The sequence below is a fragment of the Lichtheimia ornata genome (genome assembly GCF_029851405.1).
Source record: "Lichtheimia ornata isolate CBS 291.66 chromosome Unknown scaffold00045, whole genome shotgun sequence".
Taxonomy (NCBI): Eukaryota; Fungi; Mucoromycota; class Mucoromycetes; order Mucorales; family Lichtheimiaceae; genus Lichtheimia; species Lichtheimia ornata.
In genome coordinates, this window is record NW_026695365.1 from 130744 (window position 1) to 152869 (window position 22126).

Below are 22126 nucleotides of genomic sequence, written 5' to 3' on the forward strand. Positions count from 1 at the left end.
TTTATTATTAATGCCTGTGTAAAACAATCCGAGTAAGCGGCGCTGTGCTTGAATTGATCTGGAGGTAACACACATACGTTGCTATGTACTTGCCGCTCGTTGTTGAGGGGGATGAAAATGGGACGCGTATCCATGGCTTTTCAAAACTCAACTTTTTGCTAAACAATGCAGCAAGTGAAAGGCGTATTTACAGGGTTCATTTGAAAAGGAAGGCGTATCATGGGAGAGGGACATTGTGTGCGTGAGTGTTCCTAAAAATTCGAATTACATAAACCCTATTTCCCACCATCCCTTTTTGGAGAGAGAGCGCATATATATACTACTGTAATTCCCCCATACCATGAAGGAGATCGGTTTCCTTCCGTTTACTTTTTCACCTTTCACCCGATTCGACTCGTCGTTATGGTGGTTTACAAGTCGACCTTGCCTGCTGTACATCTTCCAGACTTGGACCTGTACACATTCCATTTCGAGTCCAACAAATTCAACCGTTTCTTTTCGCATGATACACCCCTCTTTATTGATGGCCATACAGGTCGTTCGTTAAACTATACCCAAGTATATGACCTTTCAAGTCGAATGGCACGAGGATGGAGAGACAAGGTGGGATTGAGAAGAGGTGATGTGGTAGCTTGCTTTGCTCCAAACCAATATGACCATATTGTTCTTTACATGTCGTTGTTGGGTGCTCAAGCTACGATTACGCCAGGGTAAGTGATGGATGGAATATGAAAAAGGGGCGCCAACTCAAGTGGGAAAATGTAGGAATCCCAATTATACAGAAGGTAGTAGTAGTAAAAAGGATGATCTTGGAGGCATTGTATGATTAATCAGGGTCGTCGGCACGAAAATAGCCGAATTTCTTCACCAAATAAGCGATTCGGGAGCCAAGGCACTTGTGACAACACCCCAATTGCTTCCTGTCCTTTTACGTGTTTGTGCCAAAGTGGGTATTCCACGCCATCGGATCTTTGTGTTTGGTCCACACGAGCATGAAGGAATTGCTTCGGTGTATTCTCTCGTGACCAGCCAACATTTGGACGTGACTCAACTGAAAAAGATCAATCCACGCGAGGACTTGGCATTCATATTGTATTCAAGCGGTACCACAGGACGTGCCAAAGGAGTGATGCTCACACACCGTAACTTTGTATCGCAAATCATGACAGCGCTGGGTATGGAACCTTCGAACCTTGATCCTTCTGTGCCACCTCTCGAGGAAGGTGCACAGCCACCTGTCGCCGTTGGCTTTTTGCCCTTTTTCCATATCTACGGCTTGTGTTCATTGGTGCTCAATGCGCTGTATAAAATGTTGCCGGTCGTTGTCATGTCCAAGTTTAACATTGAGTTGTTTTGTCAGCTGGTGGAAAAGTATAAAATCACAAGTGCAAGCATTGTCCCTCCCGTTGGTAAGTCGTTGTTGGTGGTTACACACACATGTCATAGAGAAGAAAGAATGCTGACTTGAATGTATGTACATGTAGCGGTGCAATTGGCCAAAAATCCCATTGTACGCAAATACGATCTTAGCTCGCTCCAGTATATTGGATGTGGTGCTGCTCCGCTCAACAAAGAACATTTAGATGGCGTCTCAAACCGCGTCCCCGAAGTAATCATGCGTCAAGGGTAAGTTGAGGAGATTGCTGGAAATGTGACATGTACCAATAAATGCCACAACATAGATATGGAATGACCGAGACAACGAGTGGCGTCATTATGCAAACGCTTGAAAGTGGCGTACCAGGTATTGTAAACAGGGAAATGAATGCCGGCATGTGGCTGACATGTTATATATAGGGTCGATTGGTATCGTGTGTCCAAATGTGGAAGTAAAGATCATTGACGAGAATGGAAATGGCAAGTAATGATCTTCGTATGGAAAGTGAATGGAGCAAAAAGCTAATCCAATGCTTAGAGCTTGGTGATGATCAAGAAGGAGAACTGCTTTTGCGTGGCACAAGTATCATGAAGGGCTATTTGAATAATCCCAAAGCCAACGCTGATACTTTTACGGAGGATGGTTGGATGCGCACAGGTGACATTTGCAAATACGACAGCAAGACCCAGTCGTTCTTTATCACGGATCGAATCAAGGAATTGATAAAGTACAAAGGATTCCAAGTGGCACCAGCAGGTAAAAATCAACATCATCGGGATCAAGACACCATGAATCTCATCCATCATCTGTTCTGTAGAGCTTGAAGCGTTGTTGCTAACGATACCAGAGGTTGCTGACGCCTGTGTTATCGGTGTCAATAATGCTGAAGAAGCTACTGAACATCCAAGAGCATACATTGCACTTCAACGTGGTGTAAAACACAATGACCAACTTGCTCAAAAGATCATGGATCATGTTGCATCCCAAGTGGCAAGCCATAAACGACTAAGAGGCGGTGTTCGTTTTGTTCCTCAAATCCCAAAGAATAGCACTGGTAAAATCCTCAGACGCCAAGTCCGGAATTGGGCCAAAGAAGAAGAAGCGGCTGCTGTTGTAGTCAAAGCTAGATTATAATCCAATGGCTACATTGTGATACATAAAGACAAGGATTTGGTGCGAAAAGAATGATTGTATTGGTTGAAAGAGGATGATGATTGAGTATGCTGATATGTATGCTGTGATAGTAGTAGTGATGGGTGGTGGGTGATATAAGAGAATGATATAATATGATCAAAAGGTTCATGTCAAATGCAAACGTGAGGTGGAGGAGGAGTGATATCATCATGCATCGTCTTCTTCTTCAATGGAGTTGTTGGTGTTGTTGTTGCCATCGTCGTCCAATTGGATGCTTTCCAACACTGGCAAGATGCTTTCCCATAAAGCTGCACCCTGTAATCCCGCCATTTAGATTGACCACTTTCCAATGTGTGTACCATTCATCCTCTATACCTTTGTGTAAAAGTCGATATGACTATCTGCATAAGCCAGCATGCCTTGTTTGAGTTCTGTTGCTTTTGATTTCTGAAAGATCTCAAATTCTTCTGTCATTTGCTCTGAAAATTCATTGGTGATATCACTGGTCTTTGCCACTTCAGCTTCAAGCTATGCAAATGCATTCATCAATAAAGAATCCCTCCCATCATCTATTTTTCACACCCTGTACCTCTTTGATTTTTGGTTCCAACTCTGCACTCTTTTCAGGATGCTTCTCGCGTTCAGCCAATGTTCGCTGTAAGTAAACCGATAGCTCTTCAAAGTCGATTTGGCTTTCATCCCGCCTTTGTAGCACATCCTATGTAACCTCGTTAGTATTGGCTCCTTGACAAGAAGTATCATCATCCTTATACCTTGACAGCTTGGCAATAGGCGAGTAGTTCATGTAGATCATTGAGAAACAGGATATCCTCCGTGTTGGTCTATTCGTACTTGGTAAGCGGATCTACAACAGCTGCTTGTTCACTCCCACACACACACACACACACGCACGCACTTACCATATCCTTTAGGTATTTAGAATAGGTCTCCGTGGTTTCTGCAAATTGTCGTAATGGCATATCAATGGATGATTCCATGGCCGAGATTTCCCGAATGCTCCAAGCAAAGCTCACGTAGTCATGTTGCAAACCTGTAACAAGAGAATGAGAAAATGATGTCGCCCTGACGACCACTTTTTTGTGTAACAAACATACTGGTTTGCCGTTTGCTGATCCGTGCATAGAGCAATTCAATATTGCGTATATTGTCCTCCAGCTTATCCACGTATTCTTGCATATCAATGAAGCGCTGATCCGGTTTCTTGACCTTAGTAAAGGCGTTCATCAAGACATCACCCAATGTATCCAAAATGGAGGGAGGCTTCGGGACGTGTGTTGCTTGAATGGCACGCTTGTCATTTTTCTACATACTCAATTGATAAGCGATCGCACTATGATTCCTTCCATCCATCCACTTACAAAGTCGGGTGATTCCAGAAATATACGAGTGCACTGTGATCGTTGCAAAGAAGGATGACAAGCAATACGATCCAAGAACCATTGGAGCCTACATGTAAAACGTTTGAGTATAGCGTGTGGGAGATGGATGTGTGTGTGGGGTTACCCTAATCGCCGTCGTTCAAGAAACGCATCGCTGAATCGGTCGCCATTGATGTATGACAATCGGTGCTTCTCCGGTAGTGGTGGCACAATACATGCAGGATTTTCAAGCGATAAACTCTCATGGAGCCATACAAAGTCTTGATAGCGTCGACGTACAGATCTCGATCGTTTTGATGCAAATGTCTCTATATTGGTCTATACAACCCCCATCCATAAATATCATCCTCCTCATCCTCATCCTCATCCATCCTCGCTCTTTACCTCTGTCGTAATCAAATAACTGATAAAGGATCCTTGCACAGCTGCTGATTGCTTTTGTGGATCATCCACATGGATCTTCATGTATACATTGGACGCATTCGTATCCGTTGTTGTAGGTAGATCTGGCGTGGATGCACGGGACGTTGTATCGACAGCTGCAGCAGCAGAAGAAGGAGTCGTCGTCTAATTGCTTTTTGTATTAGCGTGTGCACGCTCCGTCAAATAGAACCACCGCTGCTGGTGCTGCTGATTAACTCACCTCGTAGTCTTGGAATGGGTTGAACTGGCCAAGCGAATCTCGATGGTCGAATGAAGGAGAGAATACGTCTCCATCCGTAGAGACACCCCAATCGGCCTCATTGTAAGCATTCATCATGGTGGGCAACAAAGAAAGGAAAAAGGAAAAGAGAAAGAGAGAGAGAGAGAGAGCAAATAAACGGATTTGGTTGGCCGCACATGATTGCTTTATTACATTGCTTCTTTGCTTCCTTTTTCGACAATGTTTTCTGGTCGTTGAGAAAAAAGTACTTGGGGGCCTGCTAACAACTTCTTTTCGGTGCCACATGTCTTGCAATGGATAATGGATGCATGGTCTAATACAAAGCCCAATGTCAAATAGGTATATCCACACTACCTTTTACACTCTTTGTTTCTTACCTTTCATTCGAACAGTGGATGTCAAAGCGGGTATCAAGGTTGTATCACATCGTTTACAAATGGTGCGTTTGATGGATGGATCACTAACAAGAGAGAGAGAGAAGCATTGGTATATCCCCCAAAAGCTGCACGCACGTGATTTTTCCTTACGAGCGCAAGAGGAGGCGTTTACTGATACGTTTCATTGTATTGTTGTAGTAGCGTCCGAGTGGTGCAAGGGAGCCGTGCTTTGCTGTTGGCGATTCGGGTTGCACCAATGTTGTCATGAGGTTCGATGCTTGGTATAAAAAGTTCATGCGTTGGTAGATTTGCAAATGCTCTTGGCTTGGTCCATTGTTGCCTTTCTTTTTGCCCATTGTAAGAAGAACAAGCCACGGTTCTCTCTATCGGCGATACGCAGCATACCAAATTATCCCAGCAGGTGGTGTATCGGTGTCTGACAACAACCGTCCTTGCATGATTTAATAATCAAACGCCATATGTACGGAATCATAGAGACAACTGGGGTTAGATGCATTAATAGGGTTGCTTCGCAAGGGCATGCATAAATAAAAAGAGAGAGACTAATTTCATCCCACACCCTATTGTATGTCATTGTGTTAAGGGGGGTTGTTATTGTATGTATGTGGGTCTTCATCATCATCTATTTAGCACCCATACTTGTTTAGGAATGTGTATGATGATGATCAACAATCAAATGCAAAGAATGTTCATCAAAGGAAAGATAAAGCGTCTTCCCTTCATCTTCCTAGGTGACACGTGTCGATGCGTGATGCAACCTGATATCAAAGCCTAATGTGACCAAGTTGACATGAATGGTCACATGTTATTGCAACTTGGTCCAAACAGCTGCTGTGCATGGTGGATGGTGTGGTGTTACGGAATCGGATTCAATAAAAAACAGAGGTTGGGGGGAGAGACAATTTAATGCATGCGTGCGTTTATGTATCGGCTAAAGATAATATGCCATGCTGTTGTGCTGTCAAAATACGCCCAATCAACAAAAACAAGGAGGGAAATCATTAGACAGGTCATTAACCTTAACGAGCCACACCACATAGAATATAGCCTGAACAAACAAATATGGTATGCTTTATAGTAGGACATGTACAAGTGTGTTGTGTTGTTTATAAGCAAGCAAAAAAGGGGGGTGGGTTGATAAATGATGGATGTGATTTACAAATGTATACAAGCAAATGGAACTTTTTTTAGCAGGGGTATCCGGACAAAGATGCTGGGAACAGGATTTGACATGATGCAGCAGGGGGAAGTGGTACGTGGTGGTAGCGATTTTTGATTTACTGGTGGACAAGATATTGTGAATCAGCTGCTGCATCAAATTGTGAGAGCAACATGGACAAGATGTCGGTTGCGCTTTCATCCACAAAGGATTTTTGTGGAGGTGGGGGTGGAGGAGGAATAAAGGACACCTCGACCAAATCCAGGTCCCCAAACAAGCTATTCGGATCATTTTCGGAAGAGGTAGTGACAGTAGTACTTGGCGAAGTCACAGGCGTGTCATCCCATTCATCTTCTGTGAACACTAAGGGTGGAGTGCTTCGACCATTGGCGGCTTCGTCGTATTCAAAAGGTTCCAAGAGTAATAGTTTTTGGCAGGACATGATGGTGATGATGATGGTAAAAGTAAAATGTGAAATGTGTGATGCGTGTTGGGGGTTGATGAAAGGTAAAAAAAAAAAGTAGCGGGTTTATATATACACAACATTGTGAGATGCAACCCATTGCAGCAAAAGAACCAAATAACCGGATCTTTTGCTCTCATGGATCTGAGATGACACCAATCATAATACGCAACATGACCCGAATGCAGCATGTTGTCTGGGTCACACAAATGCCAATGCTGCTGGAACAGGGCTTTCCTCCTTTTGCACTCCTCACACTTTTTTTCCACCCCGCTGCTTGTTGCTGCTGTATTGTGTTGCAGCACTATCCAAATACCGACATGAAACAACTTTTTTGAAATGACATGATGAGGATGGAACTGGACGATCAAAAAGCATTTTTCTACTGTTTCACAAGACAAAAATGACGAATGTCGACTACCTTTTTAGAACATGCTTCCACTTTTTTTGCATAACTCCTGCCAAAGACGCCCTTGTATAATGCATGATTTGGGACAAAGAAACATAACCCCCCCACCCACCCACTATTACCTTCTCTCCCACACTCACGGACTCGGATTTACCCCTAACAAATCCCGTTCACCCTGGACGCACATTTTAGTGCGTTTAGTAATGTGGGCGCGTTGACTGCCCATGGAAAGTAAACAACGATTTGCTAAACATGGCTCGTTCCGAGAGAGAAAAAAGACAATGTGTCAAAATAAAAAGGTCATCATAGAAAAGGGATGATGAGAACTTACAATAGTGACGACAGCATCCATCACCCCTTCTCTATACTTGTATTGTCGTTTCCATGCTGTTAATGCACAGGTTCTGCAGCATCTATGCAATACGTGGTTGTGTGTCTCTCCCCCTCCCTCCACTCTCCCACTCGTTTGAAAATCATCATAGGGAGGATCAGGTTGGTCTCTCTCTTTTTCTTTGTCATCTCCTTTTGCGCGCGCTTTCCTTTACGTATATGCGTGTAACCATGCCCAATCATTCATTTTAGGAGATCCAAAGGAAGCCTAGTCCCTGAACAAAAGAAAAATTATAATAAGGTGGGGGTGGGTTTATCATGGCTTATACTTTAGTACGGAGCTCATTCTCTTTTTATGCAAGGAGCCTTATAGCAGCAGTATTTGACATGTATGTAGACACACACGCTCACACGTACGCAGCATACATAAAACAAAAAAGCAGTACATTGTTGAAACATTAACCTATCTAACCCACGTTTCTTTCTCCCTTTGATGATAAAATGTCCAATCAATTTCAAGGTTCATCCGTAACGAATAAAAAAGTACCTTGGATGCAACAAATTGGGTTGATCTCTTATGCTGTGTTGGTTTGTCGGATGGAAAAAAAGTACGACAACAGCCAAGCCATCAATTGGGTATCCGCTGTGCTTGAAAAAACTTTGCATCCGCTGCCACTCTGTTACTTTCACTCTCTCTTTTTTTTTCCTTGTACATAAAAAAAATGTCCCTCACCCTCGAGACCCCTCTCGCCTTCAAGCTTTTGAACGGTTTCTTTGAGAACGCTTCCTACGTCAAGGGGTAAGTTTGTTTGTTTGTTGAATGTGAATGCACTTTTTATCAATGGGAGTACTCACCATGGTGCAACTTGATTAGCGTCGAAGCCTCTGATGCCGATAAGGCTGTTTTCGAAGCCCTTCCTGAAGGTCCTTCCGAGACTGCTTACCCCCATTTGGCCAGATGGTACAAGCACATTGCTGCTGTCCAAGGCTTGACTGCCAAGTAAGTTGTGTGTTGTCAAAACGCGTCTTTTTTTTTTTACAAGATTTGCTTATCACGATATGATAGGGCTGCATCTGCTGCTCCCGCTGCTGCTGCCGCTGAGGAGGATGATGACATTGATCTCTTTGGTTCCGATGATGAGGAGGTTGATGAAGAGGCTGAGCGTATCAAGGCCCAACGTCTTGCCGAATACAACGCCAAGAAGGCTGCCAAGCCCAAGCCTATTGCTAAGACCACCGTTACCTTGGAAGTCAAGCCCTGGGATGATGAGACCGATATTGACGCTATGACCAAGGCCGTCCGTGATATCTCCATGGAAGGTCTCCTCTGGGGTGGTTTCCAACACGTCCCTGTTGGTTTCGGTATCAAGAAGCTTCAAATCAACTGCGTTGTTGAGGATGACAAGGTAAATTGGAAACGAGTTGGTATAGGATCATACAGGGGTTATTCATACATTTCGTGTTTTAGGTCTCCATGGATGACTTGACTGAGGCTATCGAGGCTTTGGAGGACTACGTCCAATCCGTTGATGTTGCTGCCATGCAAAAGATCTAAACATCTCTAATTTCCATCCACCATGTTGTTTTTTTTACCATCACTCATATAAAAAATTCATACACACAACACACGTACACACGCATGTATATATCTTTGGGATCATGTAATGTATATTGCTGCTTTTTTTTTATCTTATGATACATTTTGAAAGAGTCTCTCTAACTTATTTACGGGCATTCTTTGTCAAATGGGCACGTTCATCGTCATCAGGCCTATGGGGGACGATTGTTAAACCCTGTATGATTTGCACACCCTCTATCCATCCATACTTACTCGTCATCATCCTCTTCTTGTAACAATGCATTGCCTTCTGATTCACCTCGATGATTGGGTGTGGATGGTGCTTGATGTTGTGGGGTTGACGAAGATGTTGCAGCCGCATAAGAGGGGGGAGAGGATCGGGTCTCTGTGCTTTGACGTGCTGGCACCGATACCAATTTGACCTTGTCATGACCATCATCACTAAGATCATCATCACCAACTTCAAAGATAGCTGCCTCATCATCGTTCAATCCTCGAGATCCACCAGCACGACGTAGCTGATCTTCCAAATCCATTGCTTCATCCTCATCCTGACTGATTTGTTGTAAACCGTATCGCTGGTTATTGCTGGTAGGACGCCACAAGATGATGATCACAAAGAATACAACGAAATAAAGCAAATTGAGCGAACCATCCAGCATGATCCATCGCCACTGCCAGCTATTCGCATCCCAATCCACTTCACTACTGCCGCTGAATGCAAACATGTTGATGACAAAGATGAGCACCACCATAAGGACCGAAAAGATCAGCAATCGATAGAGGCGGGTATACATCAATGCCTTGACGTGCTGTTTACGAATTTCTATCATCATGTAGATAAGTATACTCGTTATAGATCCCCTCTACATATATACACTCACCCAGGGTATTAATCGTCGCACCCAATGAACTGAAAATCCACACATAGAATGCTGACATGGTAATAGCCAAGGGAAAGATGACCAAGAGAACAAGGAAACCAGCCGTTTCTATGCAGAAGTGTCAATACCATCCATATACACTAACATGACAACTTACCAGGATCCAACAACATGACACCCAAAGAATAAACGACACCAAAGAAGAAATGCGTACACGCCAATACCACACACTTTTTCATTGTTGCACCCAAGCTTGGTCTAGAAAACCATCCCCCTATTAGCATACAACATACCATGTTTCCATGATCTATGCTACTTACTTGACGACGCTATAGCCCATACACACCACCAAAAGCATAAAGAATGACATGCTACAAATGAAAAAGAACGTGATTAAGCATATAAGCATCCTTTACATAGAAAACGACTCTACCTGTTTCTTCCTGCACTTGTCAATGCCACCAATGCCAATAGACCATATGCTGAATAAAGAATGTAACATGAGTCTTACCCACATCCATTACTCCAACATGATGAACAACTTACATGGGCTACCCGTTTGATTGTAAGCTTCCCAGAATCCCCAGTTGATAGCCATTTCGACGATAAGGAAAAAGATGGTTCCAGAGAGAAAATGCTACATTATGATGAGCATGTTTCCTATTGACATGAGATCCCCCAGCCTTGTTACCTGCACAGGAAGAATATCACTCCAATAACGGAAAGATTGAATACCCCAAAATAGACCGACAGCAAGATAAATCAAGGAAAAGATGCCATAAAACTACATACATAGAGAGGTGCCATGCGTCAATTGATATCCTTCCTCGTCCTTCTGCTGGCTGATGATCTTACCAGTAATTTCGGATAATCGCCTGCAGGTAAATTGCCATAAGGATTCCTCCATTCGATCGTCGCGTCAAATGTGCTGATAGATTCGTTATCTCGATTGGCGGGAAGGATGGATACGCAGTAATAGCCAGTGTTGTCAACCTTGTATAAAGCAGATTCCTCGGACTTGTTGAGGTGAATCGCCGTTGTGAAAATAGAGCTATGGCTGTCCCCCGAAGACACTAGAAACTCGCCATAGGAAGATGCATTGCAAAGTCGTTGTGTAATCGCTTCTTCATCACACACCACCTTTTTCTACATGTACTCTCGCCCATAAGTCCATCTTGACAGAGTAGAGACCTCTTTAAGCCCTTACCCTTCCTCCAACTGTATCATTGCCCAAGGTTCGACCAACAAGGTCAAAATCCTGCCACTCGTAGACCAAAAGTGCCGTTTTGCCTTGAGAGCTATCAGCAAAGTCCACTAAAAGTTCCTCGTGAGTCTCCTTGACAATCACGCCTACCCCATGAGAGACACTGCATACCTTTAATGAAGGCATCCTGGCCACCTGGAATGCTGCCTTTGCTCCAAACACCTGAACATTCGGTTGTAAAGTAATCATTGCTTGACTATTATCATTTCACCACCCATGAGCTCTCTTTATCCAATGATAGATTGTGTATGCTTTACCATGTGAGTGGCATCGCCACGGACCACTTGTGTTGCCAATGGCAAGAGGGAAAGTAGGGTCAAGACTTTTTGCCAAGAACGCATAAAGATGGATGTAGTAGTAAAAGTGAAACGAGTGCGCCCACACATTTACACCGCCCAGCAGCAGTTATGAGCAGCCAGCCAGCCAATGCTAATTGCCAAGAAAGGAAATGGCTCGTTGCTTGACATGGAAACACGTACCACCACACAACCAAATGATGTCAAATTCTCTTTTTAATGCATTACAAGATGTATCCATGGTCCACAGTTGTATATATAAAATGCATGCGTGATTGTATATGTATGTGTGTGTGTGATTGATTGTACGGAGGAAGAAGGTGTATGCAGGGAATGGGTTGAAATGAAAGATGGTGGTATTACTACAACGATTATGACATTTGCTCCTTGACAAAGTTCTTTTTCTTGAGAGGATGGGGCTTGTTATTCTTGCGTTTCTCGGCGTAATCAAGACGAATGGGACGACCCTTGACACTCTCGCCTTGCATGGATTGAAGAGCCGTAACGGCATTCTTCATGTCCTTAAACTCGACATAGGCAATACCAGTATCGTAGCCCTTGGCCATGATGCGACTGACACGTTCAATATCACCGAATTTCTCAAAGACGTACTTTACATAATCGCGATCGGCTTCAAAGGGCAAGTTGGCGACAAAGAGGGTGTTGGAAGGTGCACTGAGCTTATCATTGCGGCGGCCCTTTGGTTTGAAATTGGAAGCATCATCCAAGTTAAGCTTGAATCCCTGAAAATCGGTGCCATGCAACTGTAAAGCAGCCTCCTTTTCGGCAGGCGAAGACATCTCCACATGACAATAACCAGGGTTGTTTTCTCGGTTCTTCATGGTCTTTTTCATACGCACATCCACCACCGTACCAGCTTGGGAAAAGAAATCAGAGATCTCTTGTCGAGTCGCCTTCTTATTCAATTGACCAACAAACAAAGAATTGCCGGTAGTGGCCTTTTTGCTCATATGTTGCTGTTCAGGTTCCTCCTCGGCTTTGCGCTTCAAAGGTTGTTGCTTTTGTTGTTGTTGTTGCTCTTGCTCGGAATCGGATTCATCGCTGCTCGACTCATGCTGCTCAATGTCGATAACCTTTTTCTTTTCAGTCTTTTTGGAAGGTGGCATTTTGGAAATAGAGATCAACAAAGAGTGTGAACGAGAAAATCAAAAGTGGGCAGTGGAATTGCAATAGCACACATCAAAGCCACCTGTCGAATTCCTTGTGTCACATTCCCCATTGCAACTCAACCAGGCGCTGTTGCATGATTAGAGCCGCCCACATTTGTATCGTCTCATCTCCATGGAAACAAGACCCTGGCAACCAGGTGAATGCATTCGATACTGTGATTGATCCATGGAGCTATCATCAAGGAATGTGATGCTTGCTTATGAACGTCGACATCTTCAACCAAAAACTCATTAGTATGAATGACACATCTTCTAGCGCAATTTGGCTGTAACGTATAGAGAAGTTTTTTATTGACATATGTATTGATCTGTAATATGATTGATGCTAGCTTATAAGCTATAAGAATTTTCTTCGGCCACGACGAGCGTGCACCAGGCATACCAACACGCATGTAAAATGGTAACCCTAGTAAGGCTTTCACTCGTGCAATATGCAGGTGGGTCTCCATTGGTGTCAGGCAAACATCGATTCATTTCTTATCAACGCCTGCTGCTTAATTGAAGCTAGATGATCCTTGGAATCTTGCGCTTGGTGAATTTGTATGGCCTTTAGAGCTTTCACAACAAAAATTGAGGCATTTGCAGTGCCAAGGCCAACAAGTCTTTGAAATTTGAATATCCTATCAATCTTGAGCACGACCGGGCTAATGACGCATATTAAGAAATGCCCTGATCCGTGATCACATGCTCCACTGGGTCCATTATTTGGTCGTAGGACCCGTTCAATAGAGGTATCAGCTAGGACACAAGTCATTGTCTAGGCATATGACGTGAAAGTACATATGAAATGTCCAGGATTGAGCTATGTGGTGGTGCTTGAGATGATGGTTTGTAGATGAAGAAGCGGGCACAATAGCTGGAGCTGTTGCTCACTCGTTGATTGCACGTGATGTAACAGCGCCGATGTGAAATGTGGTATGCCGTTTTCCTCTTGCCGATGATCATGCTTGTACGGTTCAACTCGTGGGTCGTTTCTCTAATTGGTCGTTTCCTGGATTTGAAGCGCTGAAGAATAGGTGGCGCATATTCAGGCCTCGCCAAAGGGGAAATCTTGTGCAGCTCTCTCATATGATCAAGCCGTGTATGTATGCAACGTGATATGTAACCAGCTTTCCAAAACGCTATTGATCCCCGTTATTCTCTGCAGTAGTTGCCCATCGTACTCGTACAATATGATTGGAACCATTGCATATTATCACGTTGAAAGAAGCTATTGTATTCCTTGTTGTAGCTTTGGTGCAGGCGATCAGTGTTCTCTTCTTGCCACCTGTTCTGGAGATTGCAGCATATAGGATTTACGAAATGAAGATCCGCGCTCCCAATAACGAATAAGTGGCCATTGTTGTAATGGTGTATCCTCCTTTTAAGATCATGTTTTTCCTTGTTTGCGAAGGGGTTACTGGACTTTCGAGCGATGTACCCTCGCCATTGATCTCGGCCTCATATGGATAGCACACCATACGATCAACAAGCCAAAGCACAGTTTTCATAGGGCTGTCGGCAACAATTTTGCTCAGGATGTTCTTTTCTTAATGGCTTCATAGAATGTAGCTACATCGAAAGGTGTGCATATGAATAAACGATTCATCAAATACTACACTATCATTCGTTTTTACCTTATTAAAAGAGCCAAATATCATAATGAAGACGAGGTGCATGATAACAATGAAGCACTATGATGAATGACCACAAGGATCAACACTAATCCACAGAGTCAAAGAAAGCGGGCACCTACCTCAACAAGCATAAGAACTTGACATCTAACGGCGGCATCAATCAAAAAAGCGACATGATAGAGGAAAGAGATGGGTGGAGTGATATGAAACGTGACAACATCCTTTTTATTCTATGAACGTGGGCGTGTGAATTTCTGTGTGCTCATAATGTGAGCCGAATGGTGAATGCATTGATAAAATGGTACATAGGTAGGTTGATAAATATTTGGATGCACCAGCAATTCAACATCGATACCGGTTGTTCTCTCTTCGAAGGCCTCGCGGACCTTTATGATTGGACATCACGTGACACAATTTTTGTTCCCAAGCTGAGTGGGGGATCTCAGCAAAGACTGTATGCTTCTTTCTTCACTTGCTTTTATATATCCACATGAATAACAATATGAACAATGCGCTTCCACCACAAATACAAATGATCCAGCAATACCAGCTGCTGAATGGGAGTCTTATGAATGTGCGGCAGGCACTTGAGCGCACCGATCTCTCAGCAGAGGAACGAAATCAACTACAAGCACAGGAACGAGACTTTCAACAACGATTACAAGTCTACCAACAACTCTTTAGCCAATTGCCTCCCGTGTTTAATCCCAATCAGCACATTGCAATGGCACAAGCTGCTCAACAACAACAACTACAACACTTGCAGCAACAACAACAGCAGCAGCAACAGCAACAGCAACAGCCACAACAACAACAGCAACAAGCATTACCACAGTCTGCTGCTCCTTCGCCATCCACCAGTGCTACGGCTACTACTACAGCTGCTACGACACCCGTGCAAACACCAGTGACATCTACTGCTGGGGGTGATCTATCGTCTTCGACGCGTCCTGTTGGTGTAACCCCTATGGCAGCAGCAGCATCGGGTCCGGCTAATCCTTTGGATTTACAAAGTCAAACCATTGTCAGCAGGAGGCAGTTGCAACAACTTGCACCCACAGAAAGACTTGAACCCGAAGTGGAGGAGGTAAGATAAGGATAGGGTGATTTGAGAGTATCCTACAGGGATATTGACTTTTTTGTATGTAGATATTAATGGAAGCTGCTGATGAGTTTATTGAATCCGTTACTCAATTTGCCTGTCATTTGGCCAAGCATCGCAAATCAGACACACTTCAAGTCAAGGATCTTCAATTACATTTGGGTAAGGGATCATTAGGAGGAAAAACGTAAGGCAAGGATGTTCATCGTCAATATCACTAGAACGAAACTGGAATGTGCGTATACCCGGCTTTGCATCTGATGACATCAAATCCCTCAAAAAACCTGTTATCCCACCAAGTCATCAAAGCAAGGTCTCTGCTGTCAATGCCGCCAAGTCATCAAGCCATAGTAAAAAGGATCATCATTGATAAAGATACATTATATTAAGATGCGAAATTGTCTTTTAAAAGTAATACTATACATGTGGGGGGGGGATCAACTTTAAGCAGTGTCATCTTTCACCTTTTCTTGTATTTGTGGTGGTGGTGGTTTTTCGGAAAGCGCTTCGGCATGATTGACGTCTCCAAATACAGCGTCAATCTGCTCAAGACTACGTCCCTTGGTTTCAACAAATGTGAAATAAACTACAAAGTACTTTATCAATAGATGCATTCATAATAGAGCACTTTTTTTCTTACCGATGGCAAATGCAATGACGTTGAATGCCATATAGAATAAATAAGTGGCCCATCCAATCTTGTCAAAGAGTTCAGGTGTCCAAAGGCCTACAGCAAAGTTGCAAAGCCAATTGGATGATACGGCAAGTGACATGCCCTTGGCTCTTGCACGCAACGGGAAAATCTCGGCAGGATCTATACAAAGAATACATAAGACTTTCATCGCTTTGCGGGGTATATGCAACTTACATAACCAATCAACACAAGCCCATGATGCACCAAAAGTGAAGACATAAACCATGGTAAATACAATAACAAGGATGGCGTATGTGAGGCCTTGGTTAATCTTGGTAAAGACAGCCATAAGGATAAGCCAAATCACCATGAGTCCGCTACCGGTCATGAAAAGAGGTCGACGACCAGCCTTCTCAACAAGGAAGATTGCTGCAAGTGCACCGACAAAGTATACCAAAGCAGTAAATCCTGCCATCAAGATGGTTAATCTTCCTTCACCAAGGACGACGGCATACATTTGTGGGGCGTAATAGGTCACTATATTGATTCCACTCAATTGTCCAAGGGCTTGTACCATGATAGCAATAAAGGAACGTCGCCTGTAGGTTGTGAACATTTCTCTCCAGCTGGTTTGGCCAAGAGTGCGTTCATAGTCGACAGCATTGACAATTTCTTGGTATTCAAGTTGGACGTCTTTGTCATTTTCATCTCTTCCATAAAGACGTGCCAACACCTTGACTGCATTTTCATTACGTTCCTTGGATACCAAGAATCGAGGAGACTCTGGTAAAAGGAAACAGCCAATTGCAAGAATAGCTGCAAAGACGCATTGCAAAAGTAAGGGTCCACGCCATGACCAGCTACTCTCTTCAATGAATGCGAATCCATAATCGATGAATGCTATTATGATGGGATCTATGTTAGTCCTTCTTCTATACATAGGATACATGTATACGACCAATACCTGAACACATGTAACCAAACATATTGATTGACATGCCAGCTACTGTTACACGACCACGCTATTAGGAAGGAAGTAAGCAGTGATTAGAAAAAGTGATCCAATGATGTTATAAAAGGGGGTTGGGCGGCGCTTAGTTTGCTGCATTATTGACTCACGTTATGGGCACGGCTCAATTCCGCCGTGTACACAGGTAGCACTGTGCTCAAAAAACCAATACCAAAACCAGCAATTAGGCGACCCAGCAGAATTTCGACCCGTGTGTTCGATGCTGTTTGGAGAATGCCGCCCACAATAAAGACAAAGGAACCAATTTCAATGGTCCACCGTCGACCCAATCGATCCATGACCCAACTTGCGAAATAGGAGGTGAGCCATGCACCAAGCAAAAAGATGGAGACCACAAAGCCTTGCATGACAGGATTTGGATAATCAAAAGTTTGTAGCCAATCTTCATTAACCAAAATGCCGGAAAGCACACCCTGGTCATCTTTTTGAAACAAGCATTAGTATATGGATCGAGCATGGTGATGATGCCTTTTTATAAACGTACATCCAAAAAGAAATTGACCAAGGGAGGCAAAACAGGCTACAAAGTACAGCAGGAAGCTTCCCTGGAGAAATGGCATGGATGGAGTAGTGTCGTGTTGTGCGAGTGTGTATGTGTGGGAATGAGAGAAGGAGGAAGAAGGCAGATCAAGGTTATATGTAAAATGCGGGGAGAGGAGGAGTTACAAGGACGCTTTATAAAGAAACGCAAGAAAGCTGGACATCGGCAGATCACTTTTGTTTAATGGCCATATTGAGACAAGAGCTTCCCTATTTAGCGTTTAACATAATCAGTCCAGAAAAGGTGCGTGAAGGATTTATTTACCATATGCAATAACGTCATGGGTTGGCAAGGTGGGAAATCATGATCGTATGTACACACCCACCGAGGGAAAATAACATGGTGGCATCCAATTCTTCCACATCACTAAAATAATAATAACCCGCCACTTGTTACCATGTCAGCATCATTCTCATTGAGCTTAACTTTAGTAGATGATGAACTTCAACATACACAACGAGCGTCAGCAGGGTGGGAAGGTGGGAAAGTGGGAAAGAAAGGTAATCGGATCAATCTGTCAAATATGATTCGCTCACAAAGACGGGTTCCTGATTTGGTCCATGGAACTCTCCGGAAAAATGTGGGGTTCACAAGAGGTGCAGAGGAAGGTTGATCACGTTGCACTCAGCTTTTTGCTTGCCAAAAATTGATTTACATTCCATATCCAAGTTGTCCTCTTGATGTGTGTGTGTATTGATTCCCTTGGGAACCCATGGAACATGCCATGAAACAAGGCACATGTTGCGGAGGGAAAATGAGCAGCAATGATTATTGGATGAAGAAAAGGGTGCACTCCCAAATTGAAGATGTATATGAAAGGTATACACAAGGAATGAAAGAATGAATGATACTTGTTGACAATGGATGGGTGTGATCAATAGGTATTTATTTGTATTTGTGTGGGTGTGGGGGGTGTGTGGAGGTGATCCTGCTATCCATCCATCTCACTATGAGTCGGTTACAAGCCACTCGTTTAAGTTTCAAGGTGCTACTCTTGAGCTTGAACCTCTTCCTTTGTTGGTAACCCCACCTATCAAAAACACGCCATGCCCACCGTATCCGTCGACAAGCAGCGTCTATTCGAAGCACTCGAGAGAAACTACAGTACGCAACACGCTCTTCAATCTTGTATCCCAATGGCTTGCTAATTGCTTGTCATTTTACAGCCTCCGAGGAGTTCAATGAGCTCTGCTTCCGCTTTGGCATTGAGCTTGAAGAAGACGTAATGTGACACCCATCGACAACCATTTCTCCTTTGTACAGCTTGTTGACATTGCTATGACCCTTTTAGACCTCTGAACGCGAAGCAAACGATGAAAACGGTGTCCCAGAGCGCCCAGAGTTGAAGATTGATATTCCTGCCAACAGGTAGGCAACAAGATAAAGGGCACATGCAATCGATAATAAGGAAACTGACGAGGATCATCTAGATACGATTTGTTGTGTGAGGAGGGTATCTCTCGTGCTTTGCGTATCTTTGAAGGCAAGATGGATGCACCCAACTATCGACTTGTCAAGCCCGCCAGTGGTCAATTAGAAAAGATTATTGTCAAGCCAGAGGTAAAGTTTGATTATTCGATCATGAGCAAATTGGGTGGACACTAAAGGATCATGCATGATGATAGACCGCTCAAATCAGACCCTACGTCGTTGGTGCTATCTTGCGTAATATCACTTTCACTCAAGAGCGCTATCAGAGCTTCATTGATCTTCAGGACAAGCTTCACAACAACATTTGCCGGTAAGGGGTGATTGATGGACATGAGGTAGAAAGGAAATAGTGGTTGACGAAGGATGTGTGATCTCTCTTTTTCTCTTTATAGCAAGCGTACTCTTGCATCCATGGGTACTCACGATCTCGACACCATCCAAGGTCCCTTCACTTATGAAGCTTTGCCTCACAAGGATATCAAGTTTATTCCTCTCAACCAAACCAAGGAGGTCGATGGTGATGAATTGATGGAATTATACGATGTATGTGCGATAAAACGTCGATCCATGCTTCACCAACAGCTCACCCTATTGGCATTGTAATAATAGAGTGACAAGCATCTTGGCAAATTCCTTCACATTATCCGTGATTCTCCAGTATATCCCGTTGTCTTTGATGCCAACCGCACAGTGTGCTCCCTTCCACCTATTATCAACTCTGAGCACTCAAAGATCAAGTTGTCGACCAAGAACGTCTTTATCGAAATCACTTCCACTGATGAACACAAGTCCAACATTGTCTTGAATATCCTCTGTGCCATGTTTTCAGAATACTGTGCCGAGCCTTTCACGTAAGTAGTAGATTTGGAGAGGGGGATAAAGGGAAGGCATGGTTCTCATCCTTGTGAGCATAGCGTGGAACCTGTTGAGATTGTGTATCCTGGTGGCCGTGTTGAGCAAACCCCCAAGTTGGACCCATGGCGCGCTACTGCAAAGGTGGATTACATCAACTCATGCACTGCTCTTGATCTTCCTGGTGATGAGATCTGCAAGCTTCTTGAAAAGATGACTTTGGCTGCCAAGGTGAACCCTGATGATAAGAACGAGGTGTTGGTGGATGTGCCACCTACCCGTTGGGATATCCTTCACGCTGCCGATATCATGGAAGATGTGGCCATTTCCTATGGATACGACAACTTGCCTCGCAAGATGCCTGGTGTCAACACGGTTGCCTCAGCATTGCCCACCAACAAATTGTCTGATCACGTACGCCGTGAATTGGCCATGTCTGCCTTTACTGAAGTTGCTCCTTTGATCTTGGTAAGCTATATGGATGAGGTGGAAACTTTTCTTTATTAACCCTCGTTACCCCTCTCTTTAGTGCTCGCATGATGAAAACTTCAAGTTCTTGAACCGTGTCGATGACAACACCACTGCCATCAAGCTTGCCAACCCCAAGACCGCTGAATACCAAGTTGTACGTACATCTTTGCTTCCAGGTGTCCTCAAGACCATCAACAGCAACAAGAAGCTTCCTCTTCCTATCAAGGTCTTTGAAGTGTCCGATATTGGTTTGAAGGATGAGTCACGCGAACGTAGAACCCGAAACGAGCGCCATGTTTGTGCAGCATACATGTCCAAGACCTCTGGCTTCGAAGTCATCCATGGTCTTTTGAACCGATTGATGGAGATGCTCAACACGCATATGGTTGCAAAGGATGGTAATGCACTTGGTTACTGGATCCAGGAATCTGAAAGTAAGTAAAAGGACCCCTCTTTATCTATCATTGTCCATGATACTAATACTGTAATAGACCCCACTTACTTCCCTGGTCGTTCCGCTGATATCCATCTTCGCTACGTGAACGAGGAAACCGGTGAACGCAAGCAAGAAATTGTTGGCTCGTTCGGCGTCTTACATCCCACCGTTCTCGAGAACTTTGAACTCACTCATCCCACCACTGCCCTTGAATTCAACCTTGAACCCTTTGTGTAATAGAATATTTGTCCTTGGTTATATAACATGCACTTGGTATAAAGAAATGTATCCTATCTACGACATGATGTCATTTGCAGCCATGTGGGGGGACAACATTGAATATGAATGACAATCAAGGATGTGTGCACTTTTCACACAATGAAGTGTACATGGATGACGGCTTCTTATATACAACATCGAAAATGCAAACACAAGTAGCAAAAGGGGAATCATGTGGATCAGAGATCTTAGAGCAAAGCTAATAAGGCATGTACGAGAAGTACAACCACTGCTGAGATTCACAATGCCTTTGATTGGCTCAATCGCTAATTCTTTATTCATGCGATGTGATTGTTCTTTTGAGTTTTTAATTTGGCCACCCTCATTCTCCTCGCCTCTTTCTTCTCTTTTCTCCTTCTTGTATCTCTCAAGATACTTTGCTGTCGTTATGAATGTCTATCATTGTACATACGTATTTCCGCGTTAGCTGCCATCATCTTTGATCAAAGCTCCAACCACCAGGCCTTTAAGAAAAACGCGTTGATTGCCAGCAAGATGCCGTTGAACAAGAAGCCTGCTTCCAAGGACCGAACGGAATGGTTCAAGACCGCGTGGTTTTACAACGGCGATCACGAGAAGCAATGGCAGCCGCTGTACTTCAGTGAGTGGACTGTTGGGCCGAAAGGCAGAAAGGAGCGGTACTATTTCAAGGGCGTAAAGAAGGTGTGTACATACATTACAGAGTGTTGGTCTAATCGTCTTGTGCTGATTGTGTGTGTTTTACATAGATCCTTGAAGAGCGTGGTCTCTGGCTTGCAACGCGCTTTAATTTAACATGCCGCCAGCCCCCTGCTCCCGACAACATGTGCTGCGCACATCACTTGCTCGCCTCACAAACAGATTTTCAAGAGCAAGAATCGGCGCTTTCCGAAGTGGTGAAAAGGGCTGGACACCTCTTTGAATTATACCCCAAGTTTCATTGTGAATGCAACTTCATCGAAAGATACTGGGGTTACGTCAAGAGGGTTGCAAGGGAGCAGTGCGATTATTCCTTTGCTGGTCTTAGGGATAATTTGCCTGGCTTCCTTGACAGCTGTCCCCTGGCAACCATTAGGAGGTTTGAGCGCAAGTCCTGGTGCTACATTGAAGCCTACCATCATGGATACCAAGGACGAGAGGCTGAGAAGGCTTGCAAACAATATAAATCACATAGACGAATCTTTAATGACGAATAAAGATGATACCC

The 22126-nt window shown here is 43.8% G+C and overlaps 10 protein-coding genes across 10 annotated transcripts; 4 read left to right on the forward strand and 6 right to left on the reverse strand.

Annotated features, from left to right (window-relative positions):
- Positions 1–402: 402 nt before the first annotated feature.
- Positions 403–2512, forward strand: O0I10_008486 (uncharacterized protein; the record flags this gene model as incomplete). Its single annotated transcript, XM_058488489.1, has 8 exons — positions 403–710; positions 766–785; positions 855–1409; positions 1485–1626; positions 1683–1744; positions 1798–1857; positions 1916–2134; positions 2196–2512. The coding sequence occupies 8 exons, from the start codon at positions 403–405 to the stop codon at positions 2510–2512; spliced, it is 1683 nt and encodes a 560-aa protein (XP_058340735.1).
- Positions 2513–2719: 207 nt separating this feature from the next.
- Positions 2720–4672, reverse strand: O0I10_008487 (uncharacterized protein; the record flags this gene model as incomplete). The annotated part of the gene is made up of 10 exons (XM_058488490.1): positions 2720–2827; positions 2888–3040; positions 3102–3230; positions 3286–3354; positions 3433–3563; positions 3628–3835; positions 3892–3979; positions 4037–4230; positions 4297–4479; positions 4556–4672. The coding sequence occupies 10 exons, from the start codon at positions 4670–4672 to the stop codon at positions 2720–2722; spliced, it is 1380 nt and encodes a 459-aa protein (XP_058340736.1).
- A 92-nt stretch (positions 4673–4764) lies between these two features.
- On the reverse strand, positions 4765–5309 carry O0I10_008488 (uncharacterized protein; the record flags this gene model as incomplete). The annotated part of the gene is made up of 3 exons (XM_058488491.1): positions 4765–4889; positions 4954–5036; positions 5104–5309. 3 exons carry the CDS (start codon positions 5307–5309, stop codon positions 4765–4767), a joined length of 414 nt encoding a protein of 137 aa, XP_058340737.1.
- Positions 5310–6251: 942 nt separating this feature from the next.
- On the reverse strand, positions 6252–6575 carry O0I10_008489 (uncharacterized protein; the record flags this gene model as incomplete). Its single annotated transcript, XM_058488492.1, has 1 exon — positions 6252–6575. One exon carries the CDS (start codon positions 6573–6575, stop codon positions 6252–6254), a length of 324 nt encoding a protein of 107 aa, XP_058340738.1.
- A 1482-nt stretch (positions 6576–8057) lies between these two features.
- Positions 8058–8890, forward strand: O0I10_008490 (uncharacterized protein; the record flags this gene model as incomplete). The annotated part of the gene is made up of 4 exons (XM_058488493.1): positions 8058–8134; positions 8210–8335; positions 8402–8741; positions 8804–8890. The coding sequence occupies 4 exons, from the start codon at positions 8058–8060 to the stop codon at positions 8888–8890; spliced, it is 630 nt and encodes a 209-aa protein (XP_058340739.1).
- Positions 8891–9056: 166 nt separating this feature from the next.
- O0I10_008491 (uncharacterized protein) lies at positions 9057–11529 on the reverse strand (the record flags this gene model as incomplete). The annotated part of the gene is made up of 12 exons (XM_058488494.1): positions 9057–9105; positions 9167–9740; positions 9799–9906; positions 9956–10056; positions 10119–10169; positions 10232–10280; positions 10345–10435; positions 10490–10582; positions 10654–10944; positions 11006–11112; positions 11174–11258; positions 11455–11529. The coding sequence occupies 12 exons, from the start codon at positions 11527–11529 to the stop codon at positions 9057–9059; spliced, it is 1674 nt and encodes a 557-aa protein (XP_058340740.1).
- A 200-nt stretch (positions 11530–11729) lies between these two features.
- On the reverse strand, positions 11730–12485 carry O0I10_008492 (uncharacterized protein; the record flags this gene model as incomplete). The annotated part of the gene is made up of 1 exon (XM_058488495.1): positions 11730–12485. The coding sequence occupies one exon, from the start codon at positions 12483–12485 to the stop codon at positions 11730–11732; it is 756 nt and encodes a 251-aa protein (XP_058340741.1).
- Positions 12486–14666: 2181 nt separating this feature from the next.
- On the forward strand, positions 14667–15636 carry O0I10_008493 (uncharacterized protein; the record flags this gene model as incomplete). The annotated part of the gene is made up of 3 exons (XM_058488496.1): positions 14667–15251; positions 15314–15428; positions 15488–15636. The coding sequence occupies 3 exons, from the start codon at positions 14667–14669 to the stop codon at positions 15634–15636; spliced, it is 849 nt and encodes a 282-aa protein (XP_058340742.1).
- A 73-nt stretch (positions 15637–15709) lies between these two features.
- On the reverse strand, positions 15710–17490 carry O0I10_008494 (uncharacterized protein; the record flags this gene model as incomplete). Its single annotated transcript, XM_058488497.1, has 6 exons — positions 15710–15852; positions 15907–16080; positions 16135–16800; positions 16865–16922; positions 17020–17351; positions 17415–17490. The coding sequence occupies 6 exons, from the start codon at positions 17488–17490 to the stop codon at positions 15710–15712; spliced, it is 1449 nt and encodes a 482-aa protein (XP_058340743.1).
- Positions 17491–18517: 1027 nt separating this feature from the next.
- On the forward strand, positions 18518–20898 carry O0I10_008495 (phenylalanine-tRNA ligase, beta subunit; the record flags this gene model as incomplete). Its single annotated transcript, XM_058488498.1, has 10 exons — positions 18518–18575; positions 18638–18693; positions 18763–18839; positions 18902–19031; positions 19097–19212; positions 19295–19445; positions 19512–19753; positions 19817–20222; positions 20284–20659; positions 20717–20898. The coding sequence occupies 10 exons, from the start codon at positions 18518–18520 to the stop codon at positions 20896–20898; spliced, it is 1794 nt and encodes a 597-aa protein (XP_058340744.1).
- Positions 20899–22126: the final 1228 nt, after the last annotated feature.